General features: G+C 39.8%; 1 protein-coding gene across 1 annotated transcript; it reads left to right on the top strand.

Moving 5' to 3' along the window:
• Positions 1 to 44: 44 nt before the first annotated feature.
• On the top strand, positions 45 to 25,025 carry grm6b (glutamate receptor, metabotropic 6b). Its single transcript, XM_084728081.1, has 11 exons — positions 45 to 477; positions 3,735 to 4,326; positions 10,479 to 10,695; positions 14,939 to 15,074; positions 15,204 to 15,358; positions 15,650 to 15,790; positions 15,898 to 16,098; positions 16,892 to 17,031; positions 18,658 to 19,281; positions 19,360 to 19,671; positions 23,385 to 25,025. The coding sequence occupies exons 2-11, from the start codon at positions 3,778 to 3,780 to the stop codon at positions 23,622 to 23,624; spliced, it is 2,715 nt and encodes a 904-aa protein (XP_084584207.1). The 5' UTR covers positions 45 to 477; positions 3,735 to 3,777; the 3' UTR covers positions 23,625 to 25,025.
• The last annotated feature ends 611 nt before the right edge of the window (positions 25,026 to 25,636 follow it).

Raw genomic sequence — 25,636 nt, 5'->3', positions numbered from 1 at the left:
GAGAGGGTTCAACAGAGAGGGAGGGAGGGGAGTGAGGAGGGGGGAGTGCCTGGACAGAGATGCACGCAGAGGAAAAAGAACGAGAGAGAGGCAGGGAGAGCTTTTAAGGGATTTGGCAGTGATTTGTAGAATCTCACTGCTGTGATGTTGCTCTTTTCCTCCACTTTTTCCCTCATTCTGCCATGATACCACACCCTGACGCCTCAAAAGTCACTCTTTTCATTTTCTCTTTGTAAATCACAACTATTTCTTTTTATTTTTTTTTATTTGAGACCATTGTTTTCCAGTGTGTTGTGCTTATTTTTGAGAGTGCACTGCTGCCGGCCGTCTGAGATGATAGAGGATTTACTTTTGGTGAGGAGAGGAGAGCCTTGCCTCTAGATACACAATAATCACATTTCGGACCATGGATGGAGGCCTGTTTGGAAGAGCTCATGTGACGGAGAAAATCAAGACTGGTCAATGAAGAATGGGAAGGTAAGAGGAGACTTTACATGGAGATGTTTCTCTACTCACAAGCTGCATGTGATGGTGTTTTCAAAAGGGAAAATTGTGTCTGCAACAGTTGTGTGATTTATGCAGCTTTGATTTCTGCAGATTCACATTATGCTCTTATTGATTTTTTTTTATTGAACTTTTAACTAGTTTCCATGAAATCAAACTTTGCAAGGGCAGTACAGAAAAATGTAAAGATTCAGCATCATAATGTGGGTTTAAGAATGCGTTTAAGCCTATTGCGATTTAAAAGAAAGCAAAGCTGTAAGCATGTAACCTGCCTAAATCCATATCAAGTCTGGGCAATCTATTGATATTTTATCAGTATTGTGACATGAGACTGGATATTGCTGTGGATATCGTGACATCATGATACGGTGTAAGTGTTTTTTTTCCAGTTCAGCTTGTTAACTAACAGGACAAACAGCAAATTCAACAGTAGATTCACACAAACCTTTACGAAATCACCATTAAGTGCTGAAATGTTTAATAATCCTCATTATTTTAGTATTTTCTCTGTTTTACATCGCTGCAACTGAACTGTCTTTGAGTTTGAACCAGTGTTTAGACAAGATGCACAATCTGAAAATACTTTGCAACTTATATTTTTATGACTTCTGACTAAACAATTAATAAAAAATCTATATATTAACATGATGAAATAGTTAGTGGTGCAAGAATATTTATAGTAATTACAATTTAAATTAGCTTGTGATATGAGTCACCATATTGTCTTTTGGATATCGTTATATCGTGATATGATATAAATCCCCAAATTCAGCTTGTTAAATAACAGGACAAACAGCAGATTCAACAGCAGATTCACACAAACATTTAAGCAATTACTGTTCAGTGCTGAAATGTTCAGTTGATTAATTGATTAGCAGACCAAGAGCTTATTAACTGATCATTATTCAAGCACTTTCTCTGCTTTACATCACTGCAAACTGGGGTTGAACTACTATTCAGAGAGAATGCATAATTTGAAAACATCACTTTAACAGCTGCAATAGACATTTTTCTTTTTTTTTTTGACATTGTATAAAACAGCTAAAGAATAAATCAAGAAATAATATAGATATTAAGATCATAAAAAAGTAGTGTGAACCTATTCATAATAATACAATTAGGTCTGGGCAACATATAGATATTACGCTGATATCAGATATGTTTTAGATTTGGGATACTGTTATAACATGATATTACATAAGTGTTGTCTTCTCCTGGTTTTAACAGCTGCATTATGGTAAAGTCATGTCATTTTCTGAATTTATCAGTCTGTTCCTGCTGTTCTATTGTTTGTCTTTACCCACTCTGTCATTATATCCACATTACTGATGGTTATTTATCAAAAATCTCATTGTGTTTGTATTTTGTGAAAGTACCAATAGTCATCCCTGCGATATTGTTGCAAAATCAAAATAAATTTATTACATCAGAAATATCATATCATTTTATTTTGCTCACATCGCTCTGCCCAAAGTCATATTAGATATTTGGATTTAATAAACATGATTTTAACACAAGTTACACCATATTATTCTATTGTCTAAGTTTAGCCTGGAAAAATTAAACATATTTACACTCTTGACCATTTATTTATTTATTTTAGTGTCTGTGGGATCTTTTGTTTACTGTGATTTTATCCGTGATCCTCATGCAGATAAAATTAACCTGCTCCAACTTTTGGAGCATGAAATGCTGTGAAGCCTCAGTTGATGTTTTCTGTTTTGCAAAATTTATGGTGTTTTCCATCATGGGCTCTCAGCTCTGCATGATAAAAGCTTCCAATATTCACCCTGTGTCGTCCTGCATACTGACTAAAATCTTCTCAGCTACAGCTTTCTGAAGGTGTATACGTACATATATTGATTATATTTGGTCTTTTTATAAAAAGTATTTTCTCAGTTGGGATGTAATGTAGCAAAACAGACAGAAGATTCAAGTCAAAAAAATTTTAAGTCAGAAAATTTCTCAAAAATATCAGAAATGTTAAAAAAGCTTCTAGCTGGCTCTGTGCTTGTATTCATTCTGTTACCTGATACACGAGGGTATTATTTTAGCATTTACGTCATTCATTGGCGGGTTTACAGTTACAATGTCATGTTGTGCATACAGGCAACAACCAAAGAACCCAAAGAACTGAAAGACAACAAAGACTTGATCCAAAGCATACCAAACCTGTCATGCAAAATCACAGCGAATAAAAGTGTCAAATACACATTCATAATTCTTCATTTTGTCTTGTCACCATTTAAATTTGCATGTTGTATTTAAATATTTTACAATAACAGAGCATCACTGTGACAGATCAAATGAAAAACAGAATATAAAGTGATGTGGTTCAGCACTGTGGGGAAAAAACTGATATATTCAGCTTTAAAACTGAGCTCAAGAAGAACATTGGAGACAAAGAGATCCAAGTATTGCCCTGTAAAAATAAACAAAGCTAAGGTCTGGACTGCCTTAAATTTTTGAGTTGACTGAATTTGAAAAGACAAGTTGAAGTAATTTTGTAATGATTCAAAACAAATAAACTCTATATTAATTCAGTTGTACTTGAGCAAATGTGTTAAATGAACATAAAATGTTCAATTTAACTAACTTCCTCAGTCACATAGATGAATTACAAAGAAATTTGATTTGATTTTACATTTTCTCTGCTTGAGAAGTCAGTTCAAAGAACTTAAAGCTGCAGCTGCTCCTGTTGGAGCCAATGAGTTTATGAAATTAATTTTAAGTGAAAGGGTGTATCGACTGAAATCACTATCCTTTGTCACAGTTCACAATGTTTTCATTAAAACAAGCAACCACAGCTTATCTTAAAGTGTATTAATGACACACAGCTAGTTTTCAATACATATGTTGTCTTCTAAATTTCTATTTTAAAAAAAGGGTCCCGGGAAAGTCTAATATAATGCATGCTGGGAAGTCTGCAAATGCTGATCATGTTTCTTAAAATTAAATTTAATGAGTTGATTGAACTCTGTACAGTACATTCACTCAGCTCATCACTTCAAGTTAAATGACTTCAAGTTAGAAGAACTTGTGTTTATACATTCTGAAGTGTTCTGAAAATTAAAAAAAAAAGTTTAATTAACTTGAATAAATAAATCTTGTATATTTACGTTAAGTTAATGAGAAAAGGTTAGTTGACTCCACTATATTCCGGTATCATTTTTTACAGTGCATGATGATAATTAGACCTTAAAGGCCCCTCTCTGTCTGACTGCCCTCAGGTGTCAAAGGTAGTGGGAGTGGCCTGGTGCTGTCAGTACCTCTATGGTCATCACCATGACAACAGAGGCCTGCTCATCCCCTCAGTGCTCCTGGCCCTGTACACCTTCTAGATACCAAATATGGCTTCAGCTGATGTGGGTGCTGCTGGTGGGTATGGTCCCGGGCTCCTGGGCACAGCAGGGAACCCAACCCCAGTCCATCAAAATCGAGGGTGACATCACCTTGGGCGGCCTGTTCCCCGTGCACTCTCGGGGACCTGCTGGGGTGCCATGCGGGGAGGTCAAGAGAGAAAAGGGGATCCACCGACTGGAGGCCATGCTGTACGCTTTGGACCAGATCAACAGCGACCCGGACCTGCTGCCTAACATCACCCTGGGGGCCCGGATTCTGGACACCTGCTCCAGAGACACCTACGCCCTGGAGCAGTCGCTCACCTTCGTCCAGGCCCTCATCCAGAAGGACACCTCGGATGTGCGCTGCTCAAACGGAGAGCCTCCCATCATCCCCAAACCAGAGAGAGTGGTTGGGGTGATCGGGGCGTCTGGCAGCTCGGTGTCCATCATGGTAGCCAATGTGCTCCGACTGTTTGCGGTGAGTTTTCTTTCACTTCCTGTCCTCATTAAAGGTGCAGCAAGTGAGTCTGGAGGAAGACAGCTGACTGTTGAGATTCAATCCCAGGTTGTCAAATACTGATGTTTTGGGTTGGGTTGATTATTGAGTCTCACAGAGCTGCTGGATGACTTATTTTTGTGGGCCAACCTGGAAGTCTGAATCGCTCTGGTCCCCTTACCAAAAAGCCACTGGGATTTTTCTATTGGACTTCAGATTAGTGCAGAAAATAAGCAAAAGCTCATGAAATTTGCTTACTAACTTTTTAGGACAGTGGTTCAGTCTGAGCCACCAACCCAAAGCGTCAGTATTTGACGACCAGAGAATGAGACTCTATAATTAATGTTCCTTTTGCAGAATCACTTACCCCACCTTTAAACACAGAGGGCAAAATATTTGGGACAGTTCCTCTTTTCAGTAAGTAAGCTGATGAGTGGAATCTAGGTGAAAGCCATTATCCTGTACTGATTTCTCTTTTTTTAATCCATTCACAAAGGAAGACATAGAGGCACATGAGTCGAAACAGTGGTTCCCAACCTGAGAATTGTTTCTAAGATAAGTCTGAGGGGTCCAATGACGATTGAACGGATAGTAAAAATTACACAAAAAAAATCTCTCTTATATTACTGAATACTTGGAGTGTTCTGGTGGTTGAGTGGCTAAGACGTGTATAATGTAATGGCAACATTAACCAGTTTGATTATGCCCAGTAAACAGGAATGTCATCACCTCCTCCTTCTCCTTGTGTTTCCTGTTTCTCCAGTCTGTCATACTATCAAAATAAAAGCAGAAATGACATAAATCTTAACATTTTTTAGGGATGTAACATTATATCAAGATACTGTGAAAAAACAAAACAAAAGTTTTCATACTGTATTTGATTGTGACAAATGCTGCATTTCCACCGCAGTAACTTTCCCCAGGAAATAGAAACCTTTGGAAGAACTCAGTGCATTTCCACAACAGGGAGCAGAGATCAGGCACCAGGGGCGCGTTACTGGGACATCATTTTAGCCCCCGAAAAATCCCTGCTGGTGGGGACATACTGTACCTTCTAAAAGTAGAGGAATTTTGAGTGGTGGGCTTTGCAGTGCTGAACATTTCTGATTGGTCATGCAGCATTTTATTTCAGCCACCATTTTTAAAAAATCTTAATCCCCTCAATGAGAATAAAATCCAGTGGGAACTAGAAACAAAAAATGATGCCAGTCTGTCCCTTTATATGGCATTGTCATTGTTGTATAGTCACAAAATTGCAAAAATTATGTGTTAAGACAGCTTTTGTGTTTTTTATACATTAGCAGACTAATTTGCCCAGTCTTCCCAGTTCTTTAGACTGTGGTGAAAACACAGACAACAATGGACTGGAGGGAACCTTGTAGTACCTTGAAAAGTAATTTTTATTTTCTTTTATAAAAGGACTGCTAGTGACTGCTGCGTTATTTTTGTTTTTCAATTATACATTTATAATTCAAACATTCATGTTAATTTTTGGACTTTGATAAAGAACAAGTCATTATAGTATTATCATCCCTTGATGACACACAGCTTCAGTATATGGGACACATGCTCTACTAGTACTGGGTTACCAGTATATTGTCATTTTAAGTTGGTTAAAACAGTTACAGAGTTAGTTAACAGCTTCAAAACTGAACTGTGACTGTGCCACTATCATTTTGTATGATTAGATTTGAAAATCATTAAGTGATATCAGTGACCCGCTGTGCTCAGAGAGTGTGTCTGAATGCACACAAACTAGCTGAATTTTTTATCTTCTCTTTCATTGAACATGTTCATGTTTGTACTGTAAATGAGCTCACTGCTGCTGCACACAAAGGTTCATTTGAAGTCCACTCTCAGATGATGAATAGGGCCATCATTAAATTTTCACTGTTAGTTCTGGAGCATGAACATGGTTCAGTTCAGTCATAGATTTTATAAATCTAATTAAAAGTACTCCTGACATAACATAATTTAACTGGATACTTAGATTGATAATATTGCACGTATGACTTTATTGCTGCTGTGTAGACCTATTTATCATTCAGTCTATAGTTCAGGCACATATTCAGCACATTTTAAACCCGATATGATTTGGAACAAGTCATTTAAAACGATGAATAATGTGAATGAGTTTCTGTGCTGATGATACTGTAGGTACACATATAACAGGATTTTGAATCCATTGTCATAGGAGGCCTCTGCAGGCTAATCCGTGTTGTTTTTTTAACAGATGATTGACCTCTGATGATTGATTACACTGCTTATAACAATGATGGGACACTGAGTCTGTGTAAATCCCACATTATGCCATGTTCTCATCGACTTACTGACAGCCTGCCAGGAACCTAGAAATACCTAAAAATAAGCACTAGCCTGACTCAAATTGGCCAAATTAGTTTTACATTTAAAAAAAAAAAAAAGATTCTACATAATGCTACACGCTGGTGCATCTTTTATAGTAAGGATGCTGAGTTGAGATCCAAGTAGGGGCTAGCTTGCACACAGGGCAGATGTTAACTACAGAATTATAGATCCCAACCTCCACTAAGCCCCTCTCAGCAGCTCAGGACCCTGGGCTGAAAATAGAGCGTCAGGGCAGCGGGATGACATTGGTTCTAGGATAACAGCAACTTGTAGGCTGGACGGTGTGGAGTAGATTTAGCTAAATGGTGTGTTTCCTCCCACTGTCCATATGTGCTGCTCTCCGGACCGCGGATGCTTCTAGACTGATGTTCACTATACACTGACCATCTGCTCTCAGCCGGAGCAGCGGATCCATCTATCACACATGCAGATATCATATTGACTCCACATCACAGTATTTACATGTACATCATTTCATATAATCAGTAGTCTGTCTCTATTGCAATTTATGAAGGGTATTATATCAGTTTGTATGCAACATTTTCACTTGTTAAATAATAGGATCCTTTAGCTTTAAAAAATGACCATCCAGTGCTGAAATGTTCAGTTGATTCAGTTAGTTGATGAAGAAATCAATAATTGATCATCTTTTATATGGCTGCAAAGTGAACACATCTGGGTTGTGAATTAAGGTTGTCATGCTATCAGATTTTCATGAAACAGTTAGAATGGACAAATAATTCACAGTAACGATATTATCACAATATGTATAGAAAATGAATCTTCAGCTTTGTTTGTTGTGCATTTTGTCTCTTTGTTGGCAAATGATTTACATTTAAAATACAGAACAGAGAGGTGGAGACAACGTCTGTAACTGTAGTTAATTTAAGAGCATACAGTATGCTTAAGAGGTGCTGGATTATTTACACAAAATTATGTGTATAATTAACACAATATCAATATTTCTTCTTTGTTTTTTAAAATCATGTGTGTCATCAATGTCAATGTGCTAAAAAACAAAACAATTATTCAAAATGGACATATTATGAGTGCTAGTATTAGTTATTGTAGGGCATACTTTTTTTTAGTATCATCCATTATTTCAATATACTACACATAGCATCTGAGTCATAGCAACTGTAGACAGTGCAGTGACCCTCAGTTCTGTTGTGATAATAATTGAAATCAGTCCATTAAATACATTAAAGTCCTCCTCCATTCAAAAATATGTGTTTTCCCTTCGTGTTCCTACAGTTGAATATTTGACTTTCACTGTGCAGAATGATTTATGTGCAGAGTTTGAGACAAGTTTTCACATTCATCTGCTCAGAGTGGAAAGTTTGTGCTCACTGAACATTTAATTTAAGGGGGCAGACTTACAGTCATGATTTCATCAGTCAATCCTGGTTCAATGTGCAGCTTACACAAGTGTGATGTAGAAACTTGAAGCTGCCAGTGTACATACACAGAGAAGAGTAGAAAACAGACACGAGAGATTCTTAACGTTTTAATGGGGTAGAAGGTGTTGATGCCTTTTTAAAATATTTTAATGTGGAAATTATACTATTTTTTCCAGCAAAAACACATTAGACACATATTGTTGTTCTAAGCAGACTATATATATATATCGTAATACATGTCTGGAGGAGATCTTTAAACATCTCTGATCAATTTTCTTTCAGTGCACATTTTATACTTTTAATGAACCTTTAATAAATCTTTAATACCATTGATAGCCATTGACCTTGACGATCATAAAAATAAATGCATTATAAAAACACATATACACACATTTAGTTTAATCAGACCTTTAAGTGAGAACTAAACCACAATCATATTTGCCCAGCTTGGATCCTGGAGTATCTTGGACAGTTTCAATCATTAAGGGGGAAGATTTCAGTTGTACAGCTATTTGTTAATTGTTTATTAAATGCTGTTAGTAACCAGTATCCAGGTTTCAGTGGCCAAAAATGCTATTTGCACCCGGGGTGGAATAGCCAACGTGCCTATTTTCACCTGGGTGTATATAGCCTAGCATGACAGGGAGAAACACCCAGGTGTCTGTATCTATCAAAGCTATTTGCACCTGAGGTGTAAATCACCAGATTGGCTGACTATAATCTTTTCCAAAAAACTAACCAAATTATTTTGTTGAGATTTTTCTGCTCTTTGTTATTTGTCTAGCTATTCTAGAGGGAAAGTAAGGTTAATAGCCATTTAGCTGCCATGTGACTATTCCCACCCAGGTGCAAATAGACACTCTTAATTTCTTTCAGCCACAACTAGCAAACTGACATATAATGACTCTTTTGGTTCTGTATTTTCTAAATAAAGTACATACACAGTTACTGATATTTCAGAGCCATGGGTGGGGGTCATCTAGATTCTAACTTATACACACTTTTGTCAGAAAAACATAAAAAAAATTAGTTTATTATTTATTTCATGTCCTATATAAAACTGTAGCACATAGCAGTGTAACAAGAAAGATAAAAACATATCTAAAAAAAAGAAGATCAATAAGTCAGGCAGACTAGACTAACATATTCAATTAAACAACCCATCTGCCCCCACAGTGTCTCTGCTACGCCGAGGGTGGAGGTGGGGGATGGCAGGTTAACAAGGAGGATGTATTTTGGTCACTTTGCTAACAACAGTAATGGCATCCCCCCCCTCATATTGCCTACACTCAACTGTAAGTGGATACTTGTGTTATTGATATGGCTCATTGATTTTACATCATCAATTGGTGCAGATGCTTCCATGGGATTAATTTGGAGAGGATTACGTGTTTTCTTCCTTGTTACAAATTTGTATGCGAACAACTGAATCACCTCACTGGCACTGACACAGACTTCTACAGACACTGTTGTCCTGTGTCACTCAAGAAACTTGTCAAGCAGCGATGGAGAAACTTTTTTTTGGAGAAAGTTGAACCCTGGTTGAGGATGTGGTCTATAACATGGAGGCTGACCAGTAAACTGGAGCTCGATGGGGGCCGACACACAGCAGTGGCCACATGCACGGCTACATGTGGCCATCAGAATTAAATATATTGTATGGCTTACAGCTGAGAAATGCTAGCCTTTTTCTAGTCTCTTGATCTCTGTCTCTCCCTCTGTGCTTAACGTAATTTGACTAAAACCCCTATAATCCTTCCAGATAATCTGTGAAATGGTTCTCTCGCTCCTCTCTCCTTCTCTACCCCTTGTGTCTACCTTTCTCTCCTCGCCTCGCCCAGAGGGCCCGGCGCTAAGCCACGCTGTGGGACCGGCATTAACAGGGTCAGAGTTGAGACTGTCGACATAAACTGTGTCATTAAAGAAGTAGCACACCAGTAAATTAATCTTCTCATCCATTTTTTCCCCAAACAAATGCTTTTACAGCTGTGTTTCCTACCATCTGCATCTCACTGTGACGTTGGAGCCTCGGCACAGACCAGCTCCGGGCAGATCGCGCTGTGAAGTCACCTCAGTTCTGAGAATTACCGAGAACACAGGCTGTTCAAGAGATGAATGCTCACTCTGATAGTCCAATTTTGGGATTTTAATGCACTACATCATGTCAGTTTTAATGTGGGAGGCCTCCATTTAGAGCCTGTTAAGGTTTTGTCTGTGAGTAAGTGGTGCATCATCCTCTAATATGCTTCACTGCCTCTCCTCGTCATTCTTTTTTACCTTTGGTATATTGGCCTAATAATCAGTACTGCTCATGTTTTCCACTTGACCCAACCCTTTCGTAACCGCTGACCCATCCCTGTGTCTCAGATCCCGCAGATCAGCTACGCCTCCACTGCCCCAGAGCTGAGCGACAACAGCCGCTACGAGTTCTTCTCCCGTGTGGTGCCTCCCGACTCCTACCAGGCTCAGGCCATGGTGGACATAGTCAAAGCCATGGGCTGGAACTACGTCTCCACGCTGGCCTCTGAGGGCAACTACGGAGAGAGCGGCGTGGACGCCTTCCTCCAGATATCCAGAGAAGCAGGTTGTGTGTCTGTGGCTGTACGATTGAGAACTCACTGCTGTGACAAAAAGGGGATTACTCATTATCAAGCTGTGTTGTTCTGACTCATTAAAAGACTAAAATAGGAAACAAAAATCCTTTAATACAAGAAGAAACAGGGCAAACAGAAGTCAGCACTTCATGCAGGTTTAAAAGCTCAAATGATGTTACTAGAGTTCAGATTTCATGTCATTAAAACTCTTCTACAAATTAAGATACCAGTACCAAGACCAGTACCCTTAAAGTGACACCAGTACCAATGGAGTACTTCATTTCTTTCTAGATCTAGGCACCAAAAGGATTGAATGCAGGTATAGTTTGGCTGGAGAAGTTTCTATACTACTTGGTACTGGGTTATTTCAATTGATATTTTAAAGGTATTGAGTAGTGATACTCAGCCCTAATCATTGCCAATGCTGCACAGTTGACTTCTATACCTGCATGTCATTTTTAGGCACACTAGTGACACACACTGTTGAATGGATTTCCATTAAATCTTGTGTACATTAATGATGTACATTAATGGCTTTAGTGAGCCCTTGACTTACACCCTAGTGCCAGCATGAAGTTGACATGTATAGCTGGGAGTGAAATACCTCGATAAGTACTTGAGGAACTACCAATTAATTTGGTAGCCTACCAACTTTAGTTAAAGGCCTAGTGTGTTAGATTTACAAGGATCAATTGGCAGAAATATGTTTTCATTAGCGTATAATCACCTAAAAAATTTAAATGTTTGTGATTTTGTACCTCAGAAGAGGGCGAGGATTCTCTTCCACACACCAATGATGGAGTATATAAATCTAGATAGAGTATTGCTGCTCAGTCTTGCTTCCTAATTTTTCACTGTGGTCACTTGTGGTGTTCCTGCAGCCCAAAAAGCATTTTACCCATAAGCTATCATTACAAACAAGAGCTCTGTAAGACTGATGGTAACTCGAACTGCAAACAAGGTCTGTTATAACTATTTGCATTATGAATTTTTGATCCATGCAGTTTTATTTGTAAAACTTTCAGAGAGTTGAGAAAAGTTATTTAAAAATCTGTGACATCACTGCAATGTAAAGTCTATGGGGCCAGTGGGAACTCGCAGGAGGTGGCAGCTGGAGAAACACCACTGCACATTCTCAGTGGGCCACATACTGTGGAAAGCTAGCATTTGCTCCAGAAGGGCAATTCTCATTTGACTGAATGGGCACCATCTTTGCCTTCTGTATCTAGTTTATTATAATACATCTATGAGTCCGTTATGTCTCTACAGTAGCCAAGAATGGACAAACCAAACACTCATTCTAGAGAGGATCGTTCATGTTTTTTGCAGCCCCCTTAGGTTCTCCTTCATGCTTGGTAGGGGAGGGTGAGAGGTGTTTGCAATCTGCAAGCTCCCCGGATGCCACTAAATCCTACACACTGGTCTCTTAACTCAAAACTCTGATTTTATACAATATTTCGTAGGGATGTCCCGATCCCTTCACGTGATCGGAAATCTGGGCCGATCATGTGATTTTCAAATGATCGGAATCGGGTGGACATTATCGGATTTAACCTTACAAAACAACAAGCATGGCCATGTTCAAGTTTTAAATTCATCCTGAGGTACAAAGAGATTGTCAAATGGAATGACAATGGCTTAGTTTTAATTTTAATAAGTTCCACAACATCAATATTCATTGTTGCACAGACAGAAACAACACCGTAAACGTCACAATTTATGGCAGGCAGGGAATTCAGACAGCATAAGAGTAGTGAGCTGGTAGTTAGTAGGCTAACGCAGGGCAAACATGTCACCTTGGGACAGCGAAAATGTCTGCAGTTTGGAGGTATTTTAAACTGGACAGCGAAGGCAGTGCAACAGCCACTTGTAATGTGTGCAAACTGGGCATTTCATGTGGTGGGAATGTGGATATGTTCTCTTTTTTTCTTCTTATTAATGCATTGCTGAAGTATCGGATCGGGACTCAGTATCGGCAGATACTCAAAATCAAATGACTCGGACTCGGAATCGGAATCGGGGGCAAAAAAATGTGATCAGGACATCCCTAATATTTTGGTTTATAACATGCTCATCACCTCCAGCTGTATTTGTGTTTAGTACTACTTAGTACTAAATGCTAGCATGCCAACATGCTAAATTAAGACGAACATGGTGAGATTAGACGTAGCCATGCGCTTATACAGTGAAAATACAATTAACATACATCATACCGATTCTGATCTTCTGATCAGCTGGCAGAGTTTCCATGAATTCCTGATAATGGACCCCTACTAACTAGTTTCAACGGTCTGTTTCTAAATCAAATGAGTAACCATAGCAACAGGGATACAGTCAAAACCTCTGCTTACAATTTAGTGCAACACGTAAACAAGTTAATATCTTGTTAGGCAACTATTCTGGCCTCCACACTGCAGCTCCTGATAAACACCTCAGTGGGCATTATCCCCTACATGTCACACCCGCATCCACACACTGAAACATGGACACCAAGAATTTTGCGTGATGTCTAACTTTATTTCTTACTGTTCGGTAGTTTGATTGATATGATTGGTAACCTGTACCTTCTGCCTCTACTTCTTACTGTGCCTCTTCTCTTTATGAAGGATGTGGGTTGGATCATGGGTATTCGTAAGGCCCTGCTTCCTCACTGTCACCTCAAATATCTCCTGGAGAGAAGATGGGCTCAGCGTGCCAATTATTTTTCTAGCCCTTCTGATCAGATTTTGGAGTTGAGATCTGAGTTTGACGGACAGGTTTCCAAACCATGTTGTGATGCCATAACAAATAATAGATAAAGTGACTGCCCTGTTGGACAGTACCATAATGCTTTTATTTACTCCATGGACCCTGAGCCTTCTCAATAAAAAATGGCTGATTCATGAACAGACATAGTCTACTTAGTGAGCCCACTGTAACTGAGAATCAAAATCAATACCTAAGTACTGGTATATCCTGCTCAAATCTCTCCCCATCCATTAAAAACTGGGCTGTGAACTTTGAAAATTGAAAATTATACCTGTTTAACATCTCTATATTAGCACTGTCATTATGAGCATGTTAACACTAATGTACATATCTCAAAGTTGCTTGCTTGGTTGTAGAAACTTAATTTTCTATTATTTCTTATAAAGACTCAATGTAATGTTTTGTCTTATACTTGGGTAAGAGAATTATTCAGTCATTTGACATGTTTGCTAGTTTCAGTACTGGCTAGTGGCTTCATCTAGATACAAACAAGATTCTACAGATGTGTTAGCAGCTCAGTGAGGCTGTATTTAGGTGCAGGGCTGGTTTGATCTAAATGCTAATATCTGCAGGCTAACATGCTCACAATGACAAAGCTGACAATAAGCAGGTATAATGTTTATCATGTTAACCATTGATTTAGCCTGTTAGTGTGCTAAGAATGTCATTTACTTTTAACATATTTAGTCATAAACTAAACAATTTTACAAATTGCTGTTTTGACCCCATAGATGTGCTAGATAAAAATTCATGAAAATGAAAAGAGTTTGACCATTTATGTAGTCTGACTCAGCGGATGTAGACTGTGGGTATAAGCCTGCCATTGGAAGCCTGTTTCAGGTCTTTTTCAAATGGGAAACAACAACATTCTCCAAGCTAGCAATCTAGCTATCTAATGTTAGCTTACTGTCAGAACTAACCCTAACCCCACATAGAAATGTTCCACCAAAACAAGCCCCCCGCCTCCAAGACTATTTTGCAGGAGCACTATCACTGTATCTTGGGTTTATCGTCAAGATGATTGTGATTGGTTTACTGAAGGCAGGATAGGTGTGGATGCTCCAACTACCTAGATGGCTAACTAGCAACTTCAGTTAGTATCACTAGCGCCACATAACTAAGCCTATTATTAACAAACCTAAAACTTTCATTTAAAAGTAATGCTACTCCTTGGTCAACATTTTGTTTGGGAAGTCCAACATGTTTCTCCTTGATCACCAGCATACAATAAAATTTGGTATAGATTATGCTGGCTATGCAAGACTACCATTTACCCTAAAGGGAAACATGAATATCTATGATAATGTAATTATATTTACATGCCATATTGACCTTTTTGTAATCTATACACAAAGGTCAAATTTTTAAGGTTTCAGTTATATTGATTACTAGAAGTAATATATGCAGAATTATTTCACTGTACAGTGAGGGGTGAAAACAGGGAAGCACAACAATGCCAACATATTTTCACTGTCTCTGTCACAGGGGGGCTATGTATCGCACAGTCCATAAAGATTCCCAGAGAGCCCAGACCAGGGGAGTTTGATAAGGTCATCAAGAGACTGATGGAGACCTCTAATGCTCGTGGGGTCATCATTTTTGCCAACGAGGACGACATAAAGTGAGTCAAGCTCTGTTGCACATCACATCAGAGAAAGAAATCAGCAAGATGATAAAATGTGGACAAGAATATGGCCACTAGCAGAGGAAATAAAGTTTGATAAAGTATTTATAACCTGTTTTCTTTCAGACGGGTATTGGAGGCTGCCAAAAAGGCCAACCTGACAGGCCACTTCCTGTTTGTTGGCTCTGACAGCTGGGGGGCTAAAAACTCCCCCATCCAAGACCAGGAGGATGTGGCTGAGGGTGCTGTCACCATCCTGCCCAAAAGAGCCTCTATTGATGGTCGGTAACATTTATTTAATCAAATATTCAAACGGTGTGTGACATGACGTTGATAGATGAGTCTAATACCAGTGCAACAAATAAAGGAAATTAATGATGTTTGATAAGCTTGCTAGCAATATTTCCTTTGGTAAATTGAGCCATATTTCATTGTGCAAAAATTTGATTTTTTTGCTGATTTTACCACAGTATCATTATTAATATGCTGATATCGATCTGGGTGCTGTGGATTCAAATTATGCGTGACATTTTCATGAAATTAAATTAAGTCTGCTTTGTTAAACAATTCAGGGTTTGATCAGTACTTCACTTCAAGATCTCTAGAAAACAACAGGAGAAACATCTGGTTTGCTGAATTCTGGGAGGACGACTTCAAGTGCAAACTAACCCGCCCTGGTATAAAGTATGAAGCTGGAAGAAGGAAATGCACAGGTAAACAGGCTACAGTTAAATGTACAGGGATGACATTTTGATTTCCCCTAGTTCTGTGTTCGTGAGCAGTTTCATCTTTTCATCTTTGATGCTTTTGACCCTGCCAGGTGACGAAAGAATCAGTCGAGACTCTCAGTACGAACAGGAGGGCAAAGTACAGTTTGTGATTGATGCTGTGTATGCCATGGCTCACGCCTTGCACAGCATGCACCTGGACCTGTGTCCTGGCTCCATGGGTGTCTGTGAGAAGATGGACCCTGTGGAAGGACGGATGCTCCTGCAATACATACGCTCAGTCAACTTCAATGGTGAGCTTTTGACTTTCAATCTGCATTTTCCCCCTTTCTTGTGCAATGTGTGTTGATTTACATTTAAAAAAAAAGCTTCATTTCTTTGATCAAACTGGCTATGAAACCTTAAGTGATGGAAGATTTATGCTGGCAAAACCTTTGCATTCCCTCTGATGCTCCCCATCACTGCAGAAGGTTTGAAAAGAAGCAAATTTTAAAAAGAAAACAGTAGATGGGAGGTCAGCTTGACGTCGGGAAGCCTTGAGATGTTTCTGCTAATGTACCTAGCTACAGAACACAGCACATTTCTTCAAAGCACGTCCCCTCCCTAGGGCTGCCTCCTCGCTCTTCCTTATATACAACGCTCCCGCTTTTCATCCTCGTCTTTCATAAAAAACTCACAGTTTGGAAAAAGAAAAAAAAAGGGTTCTATGAAAGCATCCTATTTACTGCTCTCGTCTTGCTGGATGACCTTGGCTTGTATGGGGGATTTTCTGATTGAGCGCCTGCAGGGACCCGAGAGGAACATTCAATCACGTTAGGGCAACAGAGCAAAGTGCACTGAAAGACTGTACGCGTGGAGGAGAGCCTTCACTAAAGAGCATCCTGCACTCAGCTTTCACATGATTGCACAAGATTGAAGAAAGCAAACACAAACTGTATTCACCAGCATGTGGGTGTTTTCTCCACCACTAAAGATGGGGAGTGCATGTCTCCAGCTTCGACGCCTTGAATTCTTCATCCCCTCTGACTAACATCTTTGCTTTTTTGATAGCGTGCAGGCCATTAAAACTCTGTCTCTGTCAAACAGGCAGCGCAGGAACTGGAGTGATGTTCAACGAGAATGGAGACGCTCCTGGGCGCTACGACATCTTCCAGTACCAGCTGTCTAATGTCAGCAACCCTGGGTACAAGGTCATCGGCCAGTGGACAAACCACCTCCGACTCAATGTAAATATTTTTTGGTCCATTTGAGGTACTACTTGAGCTTCTGTTACTGTTTCTTCAAGCTGGACATTTTGAGAAGACTGATACCACTCTAATGTTTGTAGGCCAGTTATGTAGCTTCAGCCAGTTAGTTTAGCGTCAACACCTCTAAGGCTCTGTTGTGTCTTGTTTGTTCAATCCATAGAAAAACCAAAGTATAAAAACATCACAACGTGGTTTTTCTTAGGGTTATGTGCCAGACTATTTCCTGGCCTGGTGCAATAACTTACTAGAAATTAACAAGAGCCAGCTAGTGGTTTGCTGAGGTATGTCTGTTGTCAAAACATGCGTCTGAGAATACAATAAGAATGGGGCTCGCACCATTTCCAGCTGTGTATTGCTCTATGAAACAGTTGCAGTTTGGTAAGGTTTAGGCACAAAAACTACTTGGTTAGGTTCAGTTTTGGTAGGATTAGGGACCAAAACGACTTGGTTAAGTTTAGGCACCAAAAATGCTTCAGTTGGTTTAGAAAAATATTATGTGAAGGACAAATATAGTACAAATGGCGACAAAGTCCATGTCAGGAGGATTATGGGCATGCATTGGTCAAACACAGGACTTTCATTTCCCATGTGAAGCAAAATTATTTTTTACAAAAAAAACAAATTCTTTCTCTTTTCCACCATTCTTAAATATCTCGCTATTACCACGGAAAATGGAAAAACAAATCTACCGTGTATAGAATCAATCATTGTGATATTTGTGTACTAATTAGGTGGTGTTAACATGCTTTTTGCCCTGGAAGATGGCTACAACCATAGCCCAGTTTCTTTGTTTCCAGTCTTTATGCTAAGCTAAGATAACCAGATGCTAGCTCTAGCTACATAGTTAGCTTACACACATGGCAATTATATTGATCTTCTCAGCCTGCTTGCGGCAAGCAAAAATTTTCCCAAAATGTTGAACTATTGCCAATAAATTCCTATTTATGAGCTTCCTCTTCCCTTAGGTTGTGGTTCCTCCATAGCCAGGCAGACACTGTGTGTTTGTATTAATGTTTTACATTGTGTCAACTTATACTGTATATTTTAAAGGCCTCTCTGCACAGCTAGAACCTGCAATTTTGATGCTCACTCTGTATGGGTCAAGTGACTGGCCATGACATGGTGCTCACACTAAATGTAAACATGGAGCCACCTGTTGGTTTTATCCATTGACAAATGCAATAAAGTTTATTCAACTATGATGACCACATCCTCAACAATGTTGACAAAAAGACAGAAAGGTGCCATTCATTTTACTATAAAGTGCAAAGCAGAAACACAGATGGCTGAGAGATGCAGACTTTGGTCTGTTTGTTCTGCCATGAAAAGCAAAGCTCACTATGTTTATGGTGATCTTTTGATAGAAGCTGATACTTGAACTGCAGTATATCCTGAATGTACAAATGACAGATTGTTGGTCATTCTGGCAATTAATCTGGTGTTGTGACTCGATGAAATGACAAACAATCTTGCAGAAATTTGGCCTGATTCTACAGTTAGTCTTGGGCGACCAATTTGTGGCTAAAATCTGGCTTCCTATGGCTGGTGCTTACTATATGTCTAGTGTAGTAAGACAGTATTTTTATGTTTGTACTTCCACCCTAGTCGGAGGAGATGCAGTGGTCAGGTGGTGACCGTAAGATCCCTGAGTCTGTGTGCAGTTTCCCCTGCGAGCCTGGAGAAAGGAAAAAGATGGTGAAGGGTGTTCCCTGCTGCTGGCACTGCGAGCTCTGCGATGGCTACCAGTACCTGCTGGATGAGTTCTCCTGCGACATGTGCCCTTTCGACATGAGGCCCTTGAAGAACCGCACGGGCTGCCGGCCCACGCCCATCATCAAGCTGGAGTGGAGCTCACCCTGGGCCATCATCCCCGTCTTCTTGGCCATCCTGGGCATCCTGGCAACCACCGGAGTCATCGTCACCTTCATCCGCTTCAATGACACACCAATCGTTCGGGCCTCCGGCAGAGAGCTGAGCTATGTGTTGCTGACGGGCATCTTCCTCATCTACCTCATCACCTTCCTCATGATAGCCGAGCCGAGCGTTGCCGTGTGCGCCTTTCGCAGGCTGCTGCTGGGTCTCGGCATGTGCATCAGCTACTCCGCCATGCTCACCAAGACCAACCGGATTTACCGCATCTTCGAACAGGGCAAGAAGTCGGTCACACCCCCAAAATTCATCAGTCCCACCTCTCAGCTGATCATCACCTTTATACTCATCTCAGTGCAGGTACACATGTAGAAGCTTCTTTCACACACCTCACCTTGATCCTTTGTAGCGCTCTAACCAACGCTCCTTTCTCTGCAGCTACTCGGGGTGTTCATCTGGTTCGGAGTGATGCCACCCCACACCATCATCGACTACGAGGAGCAGAAGCCCCCGAACCCTGAGTTTGCCCGTGGAGTCCTCAAGTGTGACATGTCCGACCTGTCCCTCATCCTGTGTCTGAGCTACAGTATCGTACTGATGATCACCTGCACTGTGTACGCCATCAAGAGCAGAGGAGTCCCTGAGACATTCAACGAGGCCAAACCCATCGGCTTCACCATGTACACCACCTGCATCATCTGGCTGGCCTTTGTCCCCATCTTCTTTGGCACAGCGCAGTCCACGGAGAAGGTGGGAAGTTTAACATTTTCATAGGTATTACTGGTCACCTCTCCTAGGATTGGAGGTACTTGCACGTTACTTGAATACTTAAGTTTTATGTTGCTTTAAAGTCCACAGACTGAACTCCCTAACAAAGCTGTCAAAAGTATTGATACTTCAATACTCTTTTTGCAGGTTCTTTTTTCAAAACTTAAAAAAAAGGATCTCAATTTGTGTTCCTAGGATATTTTTTTTTCTTTTTGGCACAGTATCAAAAGATGTATTGAATATTGTTTATTGCAATAGAAACAATTATCAAGTAATATAATAAAACACTCTTGCAGGGGGTACTGTGCCACCTGAGAGCCTGGTTCTGCTCAAGGTTTCTGCTTCTTAAAATTAAGTTTCTCCTTAGTGCTTGCCCTTGGTAGGAACTGATGGTCTCTGCAAATAATACTATAAAGAGTATCATCTAGACACACTTTTCATGAAAAGTGAAACACAGCTACTAAAAAGAAAATTTAAGACATACTGTGCAAGATGTCTATAAAACAATATATAGGTTCATATAAAAATAATTCTCCCCCATCTTGACTTATGGTGTCTGACTGACTGCCTGTATTTTCTTATTGTCTTTCTTTATTCTTATTTGCCGTGTTTGGGACGTTTCTGTGCATAAGCCTTTGAGCAGTGGTGTTTAGCCTCCAGCTAATACAACATCCAAGTTGTGAGGTCAATGGTTTCATCGCATTCTCCATCTCTTTCTCCTGCTCTCAGTCTGAGAGAGCTGCAGAGAGAGATACGCACACACACACACACACACACACACACACACACACACACACACACACACACACACACACACACACACACAGGTAGAGCAGACTGACGACATGGTGACAGGCTGTATTCACACAAAATCCAGTGTTGTACAGAGGTGCTAATTTGTGCTTTTGAATGCAGCTGCTGTGAATTCACTGCTTGGTCCTCGTTGACACATCTCTCTCACTTAATTCACTCTATAGCTCTCGTGCTATAAATATACGTGCTGTTGTCTCGCTATCTCTCGTTTGTTGAGCTGGGGAAGAAGAGTAAACTTTGAACGGTGTATTTACATACAGCAACTGATAAATCCTTCATATTCTACTTAGATATAAGTAGAATATATTCATATGTGTATATATGTGTGTATACACATAGACACACACATATGTATATATAGATCGATTAATTTTAGTTTAGTTTGGTGTACAATTAAATATTAAATTAATATCAGTACATTAATTTCAGTGCAGTCATGTGTGAGTCTCTTTACTGTAGATAATTAGGCCTAATTAATCAATGGGAGTATTTTAAGTAATCCTGGAAATGAAAATTATGCAACACACAGTAACAAAAACTCATAGTAAGAGAGTAAAATGAGTCCCTTGGATGTTCAAAGAGAAATCTGATCTGAAATTTGTTGCCTGTCATATCGTATTTACTTCCTGCTGTACTCACAGGACATCCTGCCTCCACTGTACTCAGGGTTTAATTTAGCTTGTGGGCTATTTCTGCCGTCATAAAAGTACGAGACTGTTGGGGCAATATTTGAATAACAGAGATATGCTTTGACTAATAGAGAGCTGCATTATGAATCAGTCAGGCTGAAACAATTAAAGCCCGAGGTGCTTTCAAAGTCTTTTCACCTCCTCCGAATGGAAATGAAGTGAATTAAGAAAAGGGAGGGAGGTAGGGAGGGAAAAAGAGGTCAGATGAGCTGAGGGACGGTAGGGACCCCTCGACGACAAATTCAGCCATCCCATACAATTAATCATCACTTAGAGAAAGAGCTAAATATAGAAGGTAACTTTTGTCTGGCTCATTGAGACAGTAGCTGTTATCCTCCCATCATGCGTGTGACTGTGTGTAGGAGGACGGTGATTTACCTGCTTGATGTCTGTATTTACATATGGAAGAACCACGCACCGCGCCTGAGCCAGCCTTTCTGCTCGCCTCGGGCCAGGTTGCATGAATACAATCCACTCTGCTCTCATAAATCACCACAGCTCCTTTTAGAGATGGAGAGGTCACTGAGAGGAACCGATAAAAAAGAAACTATACTGTGTGGACATCAGCCTGTGAGATACCACGGTGTCCTGCTGCTGAGGATAGTGTACAATTTATGACTTATTTATGGCACAAATATATCTTATTTATGGCACATATGTCTTGATTTATTTATGACCTGTACAGTTTGCCTGAATAATGAGTTCATAATTCATTGGAGGCAGATCTCAGGAGGAGTCACTTCTCATTATTACCGTCGGATTTGCAACAACAGGAGGAAGAACAGTGAGGTGTAGATGTGGTCAAAGCCCATAAATAGACTCTTCTTTCCTGACTACATATACCAGGTCATAAATCATTCATCAGAGGGAAAAACACTGCCTGCTGTGCTTTGAGATGAAAATTGTAAAGACTTTGCATTGTGACAACCTATGAGATGACATATTGAGTATTTTCTTGAACCTATGCAGGATGATGTAATCAATTATTAACTGCACACTGATGGATAGCTCATAGAATTCTGAGGGATGAATCAATAATTTGCTCAATAACTGTGTATGTGTGGGGATTTTCAGTGGCAGACTCAGGGTGTCTGTCTACAAACACCATCTGTGCGTGGTTGAGCATTGGAGCAGTGAAAGACGCATTTATGGTGAAACAGATCCAACTCCTGGTTTAAATTAAAACTGATTTATAATTTGACTTAAATATTTTAAGATTTAAAGTACAACAACTACTGCACCTCTGTGATAAAAGTACACTGGGAACTACAGTATTTAACAATTTATAGATGCACAGAGAGCAAATCATTTTCTATGGCACTGCATCGTGTTTTCACTGCTGGAATGATACCATGGAGGGCATGTTATCATAATTTGTCCACTGGAAGGACACTCTAGAGGTCACTTTTCAAGATTTTGTCCACTTGAAGTGCACCCTAGAGGGTAACTCATCATGTTTTGTCCACTGGAAGGGCAACATAGAAAGGATTTTATCATAATTTGTCTACTAAAAGACCACCCTAGCGGCCACTTTTGTGTCCACTAGTAGGGAACCCTAAAATGCTATCATAATTCATTCACTGGAAATGCACTCTAGAGCACTGATTCTCAACTTGGGGTCTGGACCCCCCTAAGGGAGGCGGCAAAAATCATAGGGGGTCCCCAAGACTTTGCCTGCTCTGAGATTAGATTTGCACATTAACAAAAAACACAATTCATACAGAAGTCTGTGTATATTCTGTATGAAAAGACAATTGTATTGCAGGTTCTGAAACATTTTTAGCTTTGATATCTGGGTTTTTAACCATTTTTAGTGATGATATCTGGCGTTTTTTTTTTTTTAACAATTTTAAGTGTTGATCACTGGATTCTTGACAGTTTTTAGTATTGATATTTGGGTTTTTAACCATGTTTTGCAATAGTATCTGGGCCCTCATAAATAGTTGGTGACTTAGAAGAACACCTCTGTGGCTTCTCATGTTCTGTGATAATGAATCATTATTATTCTTATGGTAGGGGGGACTCAGCTTTTCTAAGATACATGTAGGGGGGCTCCAAGGAGCACTTTTCAAAATTGTGTCCACTGAAGAGCACTTTATCATGGTTTCTCCACTGGAAGGGCCCCCTAGCGGGCTCTTTATCACCACCATCCACCTGTGGGTATTTTTCTGACCAACCTCATTTCTGTTGCAGATGTTCATCCAGACCACCACCCTGACAGTGTCCATGAGCCTGAGCGCCACCGTGTCCCTGGGCATGCTCTACATCCCCAAGGTCTACGTCATCATCTTCCACCCGGAGCAGAACGTCCAGAAGAGAAAGCGCAGCTTCAAAGCCGTGGTGCAGGCGGCCACCGTGTCCACGCACCTGTCCCAGAAGTCCAATGACAAACAGAACGGAGAGTCCAAGATTGAGCCGGACAGATCACAGTGAAACAAATGAAATGTTTTCATCATCTACTGCCACAAGCCCACACTGAGACGGCTGATGATGAGTGAAAGATCAGCATTTTACTTTAGTTTTGGCTGGATTCTTCTTTTCTCCCCTTTAACTATGGATTGAAACACCAGCAAAGACGCTCCTGGATGTTGTTTCTCTTCACATCTTATTTAGAAAACTCAAATCTACTAAACCTGGAATGAAGCACAAAAGGAAACATCCAATGAACTACTTAGAACTGCAATGGACTGCAACATGGAGGAGATTTTCTTCTTTTTGTAACAACATCCACATATACACCTCGACATACTTGACAAAGAGGTATTGTTAGTTTTAACTTTCCCTGGGAAATGCTGTTTAGGAAAAAAATTAAGTTAAATGGCGACCTTTGCCCTACAGGAAGATGTACATGTATGTGGAATCCCTTGGGGCCAATGAAGCATTGTGTACTGGCTCCAAAAGCACTGCATGGATTGTGTGTTGTATGTGTCCATGAATGTTTTAAAATATGTTTGTAAGGGGTATTGTGACGTTTTCTTCTGATTGCACTGGAAGGAACTAGCTTTTAAAAATGCACCAACATGTCCTGTTACTATTTCTGATCAAACCCCCTGGGAAAGTAATAATTAATCACTTACTATAAATCACACAGCAGAATCATTTAATGTCCAGTCACTAATGCAACAAAGCATTTTATTTAAATCAAGTGTTATGTATGAAATCATGATGGTACAAGCTGGTTTTCATTGTAGAAACGGAAATCCATGAGTGCAAACAGGATACAAATGATTGTGAGCAGGATATTTATGTTCTACTAGGTACTTTTACTCCACAGTGAAAAACAATGTTTGGCATTTCCCCATATTGTTTGTCACATCAAGTGATCTCCATGACGGAACGGCCTGTAGAGCAACACGCCAAAATCATGGACAAGCTGCTGTTACGTTCATGCATGGGAACTTGTCAGAACGCTTCACGTCATCAGTTGTATTTGATATTTTGTGCCATGATGAAGGTCCTCGGTTACTACGAGCTCTCATTTCTGCAAACATTGTAAGTCATTTAAACAGATAGTTCAGATTATTTTAAAGCGGAGCGGTATGATGTACTTATCCACATTCAGTTTATTACCTACAGTAGATAAAAGGTCAGCATGTCCCCAGTCTGGAGAAGCAGAGAGGGGTACCAGTGTAGGTAACCAAGCAATGTAAACCTGTGGACACGGTCAGCAGAAAAGCATATTTTAGCCACCTAAACAGAACAAATATCATTTTGAAGCTATAATATGTAACGTTTCCACATTAAAATGTCTAACAACACTACACATTATATATTTTGTTGAGTTGTGTACTTACATCATCCCAAACGTTTCCAACTCGGGTCAAACGTAAACAAATACATCATTTATTCAAGGTAACAGTGCGTTTCCTGTAAGGTGGTACTTGCTCAAAGTTCCAGGAAAATATGGGATACATCAGAGTGAGGAAGCAACCTGGCGAATGTGACTACATGTAACATTAATACAATTTTATTATAATGTCATCCATGAACACGATACCTGCCTAAGTCATGTCAGATATATTTTCATCAGCTGTGGTGGTTGTTATTGCTTTAATGTAAGAGACCCCCATAAGCAGCAGAATTTACATATTTTGCTTTTGAATGTACACTACATTTAGAATATTTTCACCAGATTACCATCAGACAGCCTTTTCTCAACAGGAAACCACTGTTATACATAAGCCAAATATCACTCTGTCCTCACCAACCAAACTCCATGAATGAAATTGGTAACTTTACCTTGCAGGACATGGGAGTAGGTGGTCTACTACTGCCTCAACTGGTTAGTTTGGATGTGTTGTTGTTTGACTTTGGTGAATCCGAACAAATCTTTTAAAACACCAAAGTCACACAATAATATAAACATGCCGACAGACTGAGGCAGCAGCAGACCAGTGAGTTAAAATGATTTATTTTAGCCACCAGTTTGGTTGGTTTGCAGCAAG

Source organism: Lutjanus erythropterus, chromosome 2 (assembly GCF_056507025.1).
Source record: "Lutjanus erythropterus isolate fLutEry1 chromosome 2, fLutEry1.hap2, whole genome shotgun sequence".
Lineage (NCBI taxonomy): Eukaryota > Metazoa > Chordata > Actinopteri > Lutjaniformes > Lutjanidae > Lutjanus > Lutjanus erythropterus.
Note: the sequence above shows the minus strand (reverse complement) of the source record. Positions and strands in the feature narration are given on the sequence as shown.

Coding starts and splice junctions, on each gene's coding strand:
- grm6b (XM_084728081.1), top strand. CDS start 3,778: ATGGTCATCACCATGACAACAGAGGCCTGCTCATCCCCTCAGTGCTCC. Junction 4,327..10,478: donor ATGTGCTCCGACTGTTTGCG/GTGAGTTTTCTT, acceptor CCTGTGTCTCAG/ATCCCGCAGATCAGCTACGC. Junction 15,359..15,649: donor CAAAAGAGCCTCTATTGATG/GTCGGTAACATT, acceptor TAAACAATTCAG/GGTTTGATCAGTACTTCACT.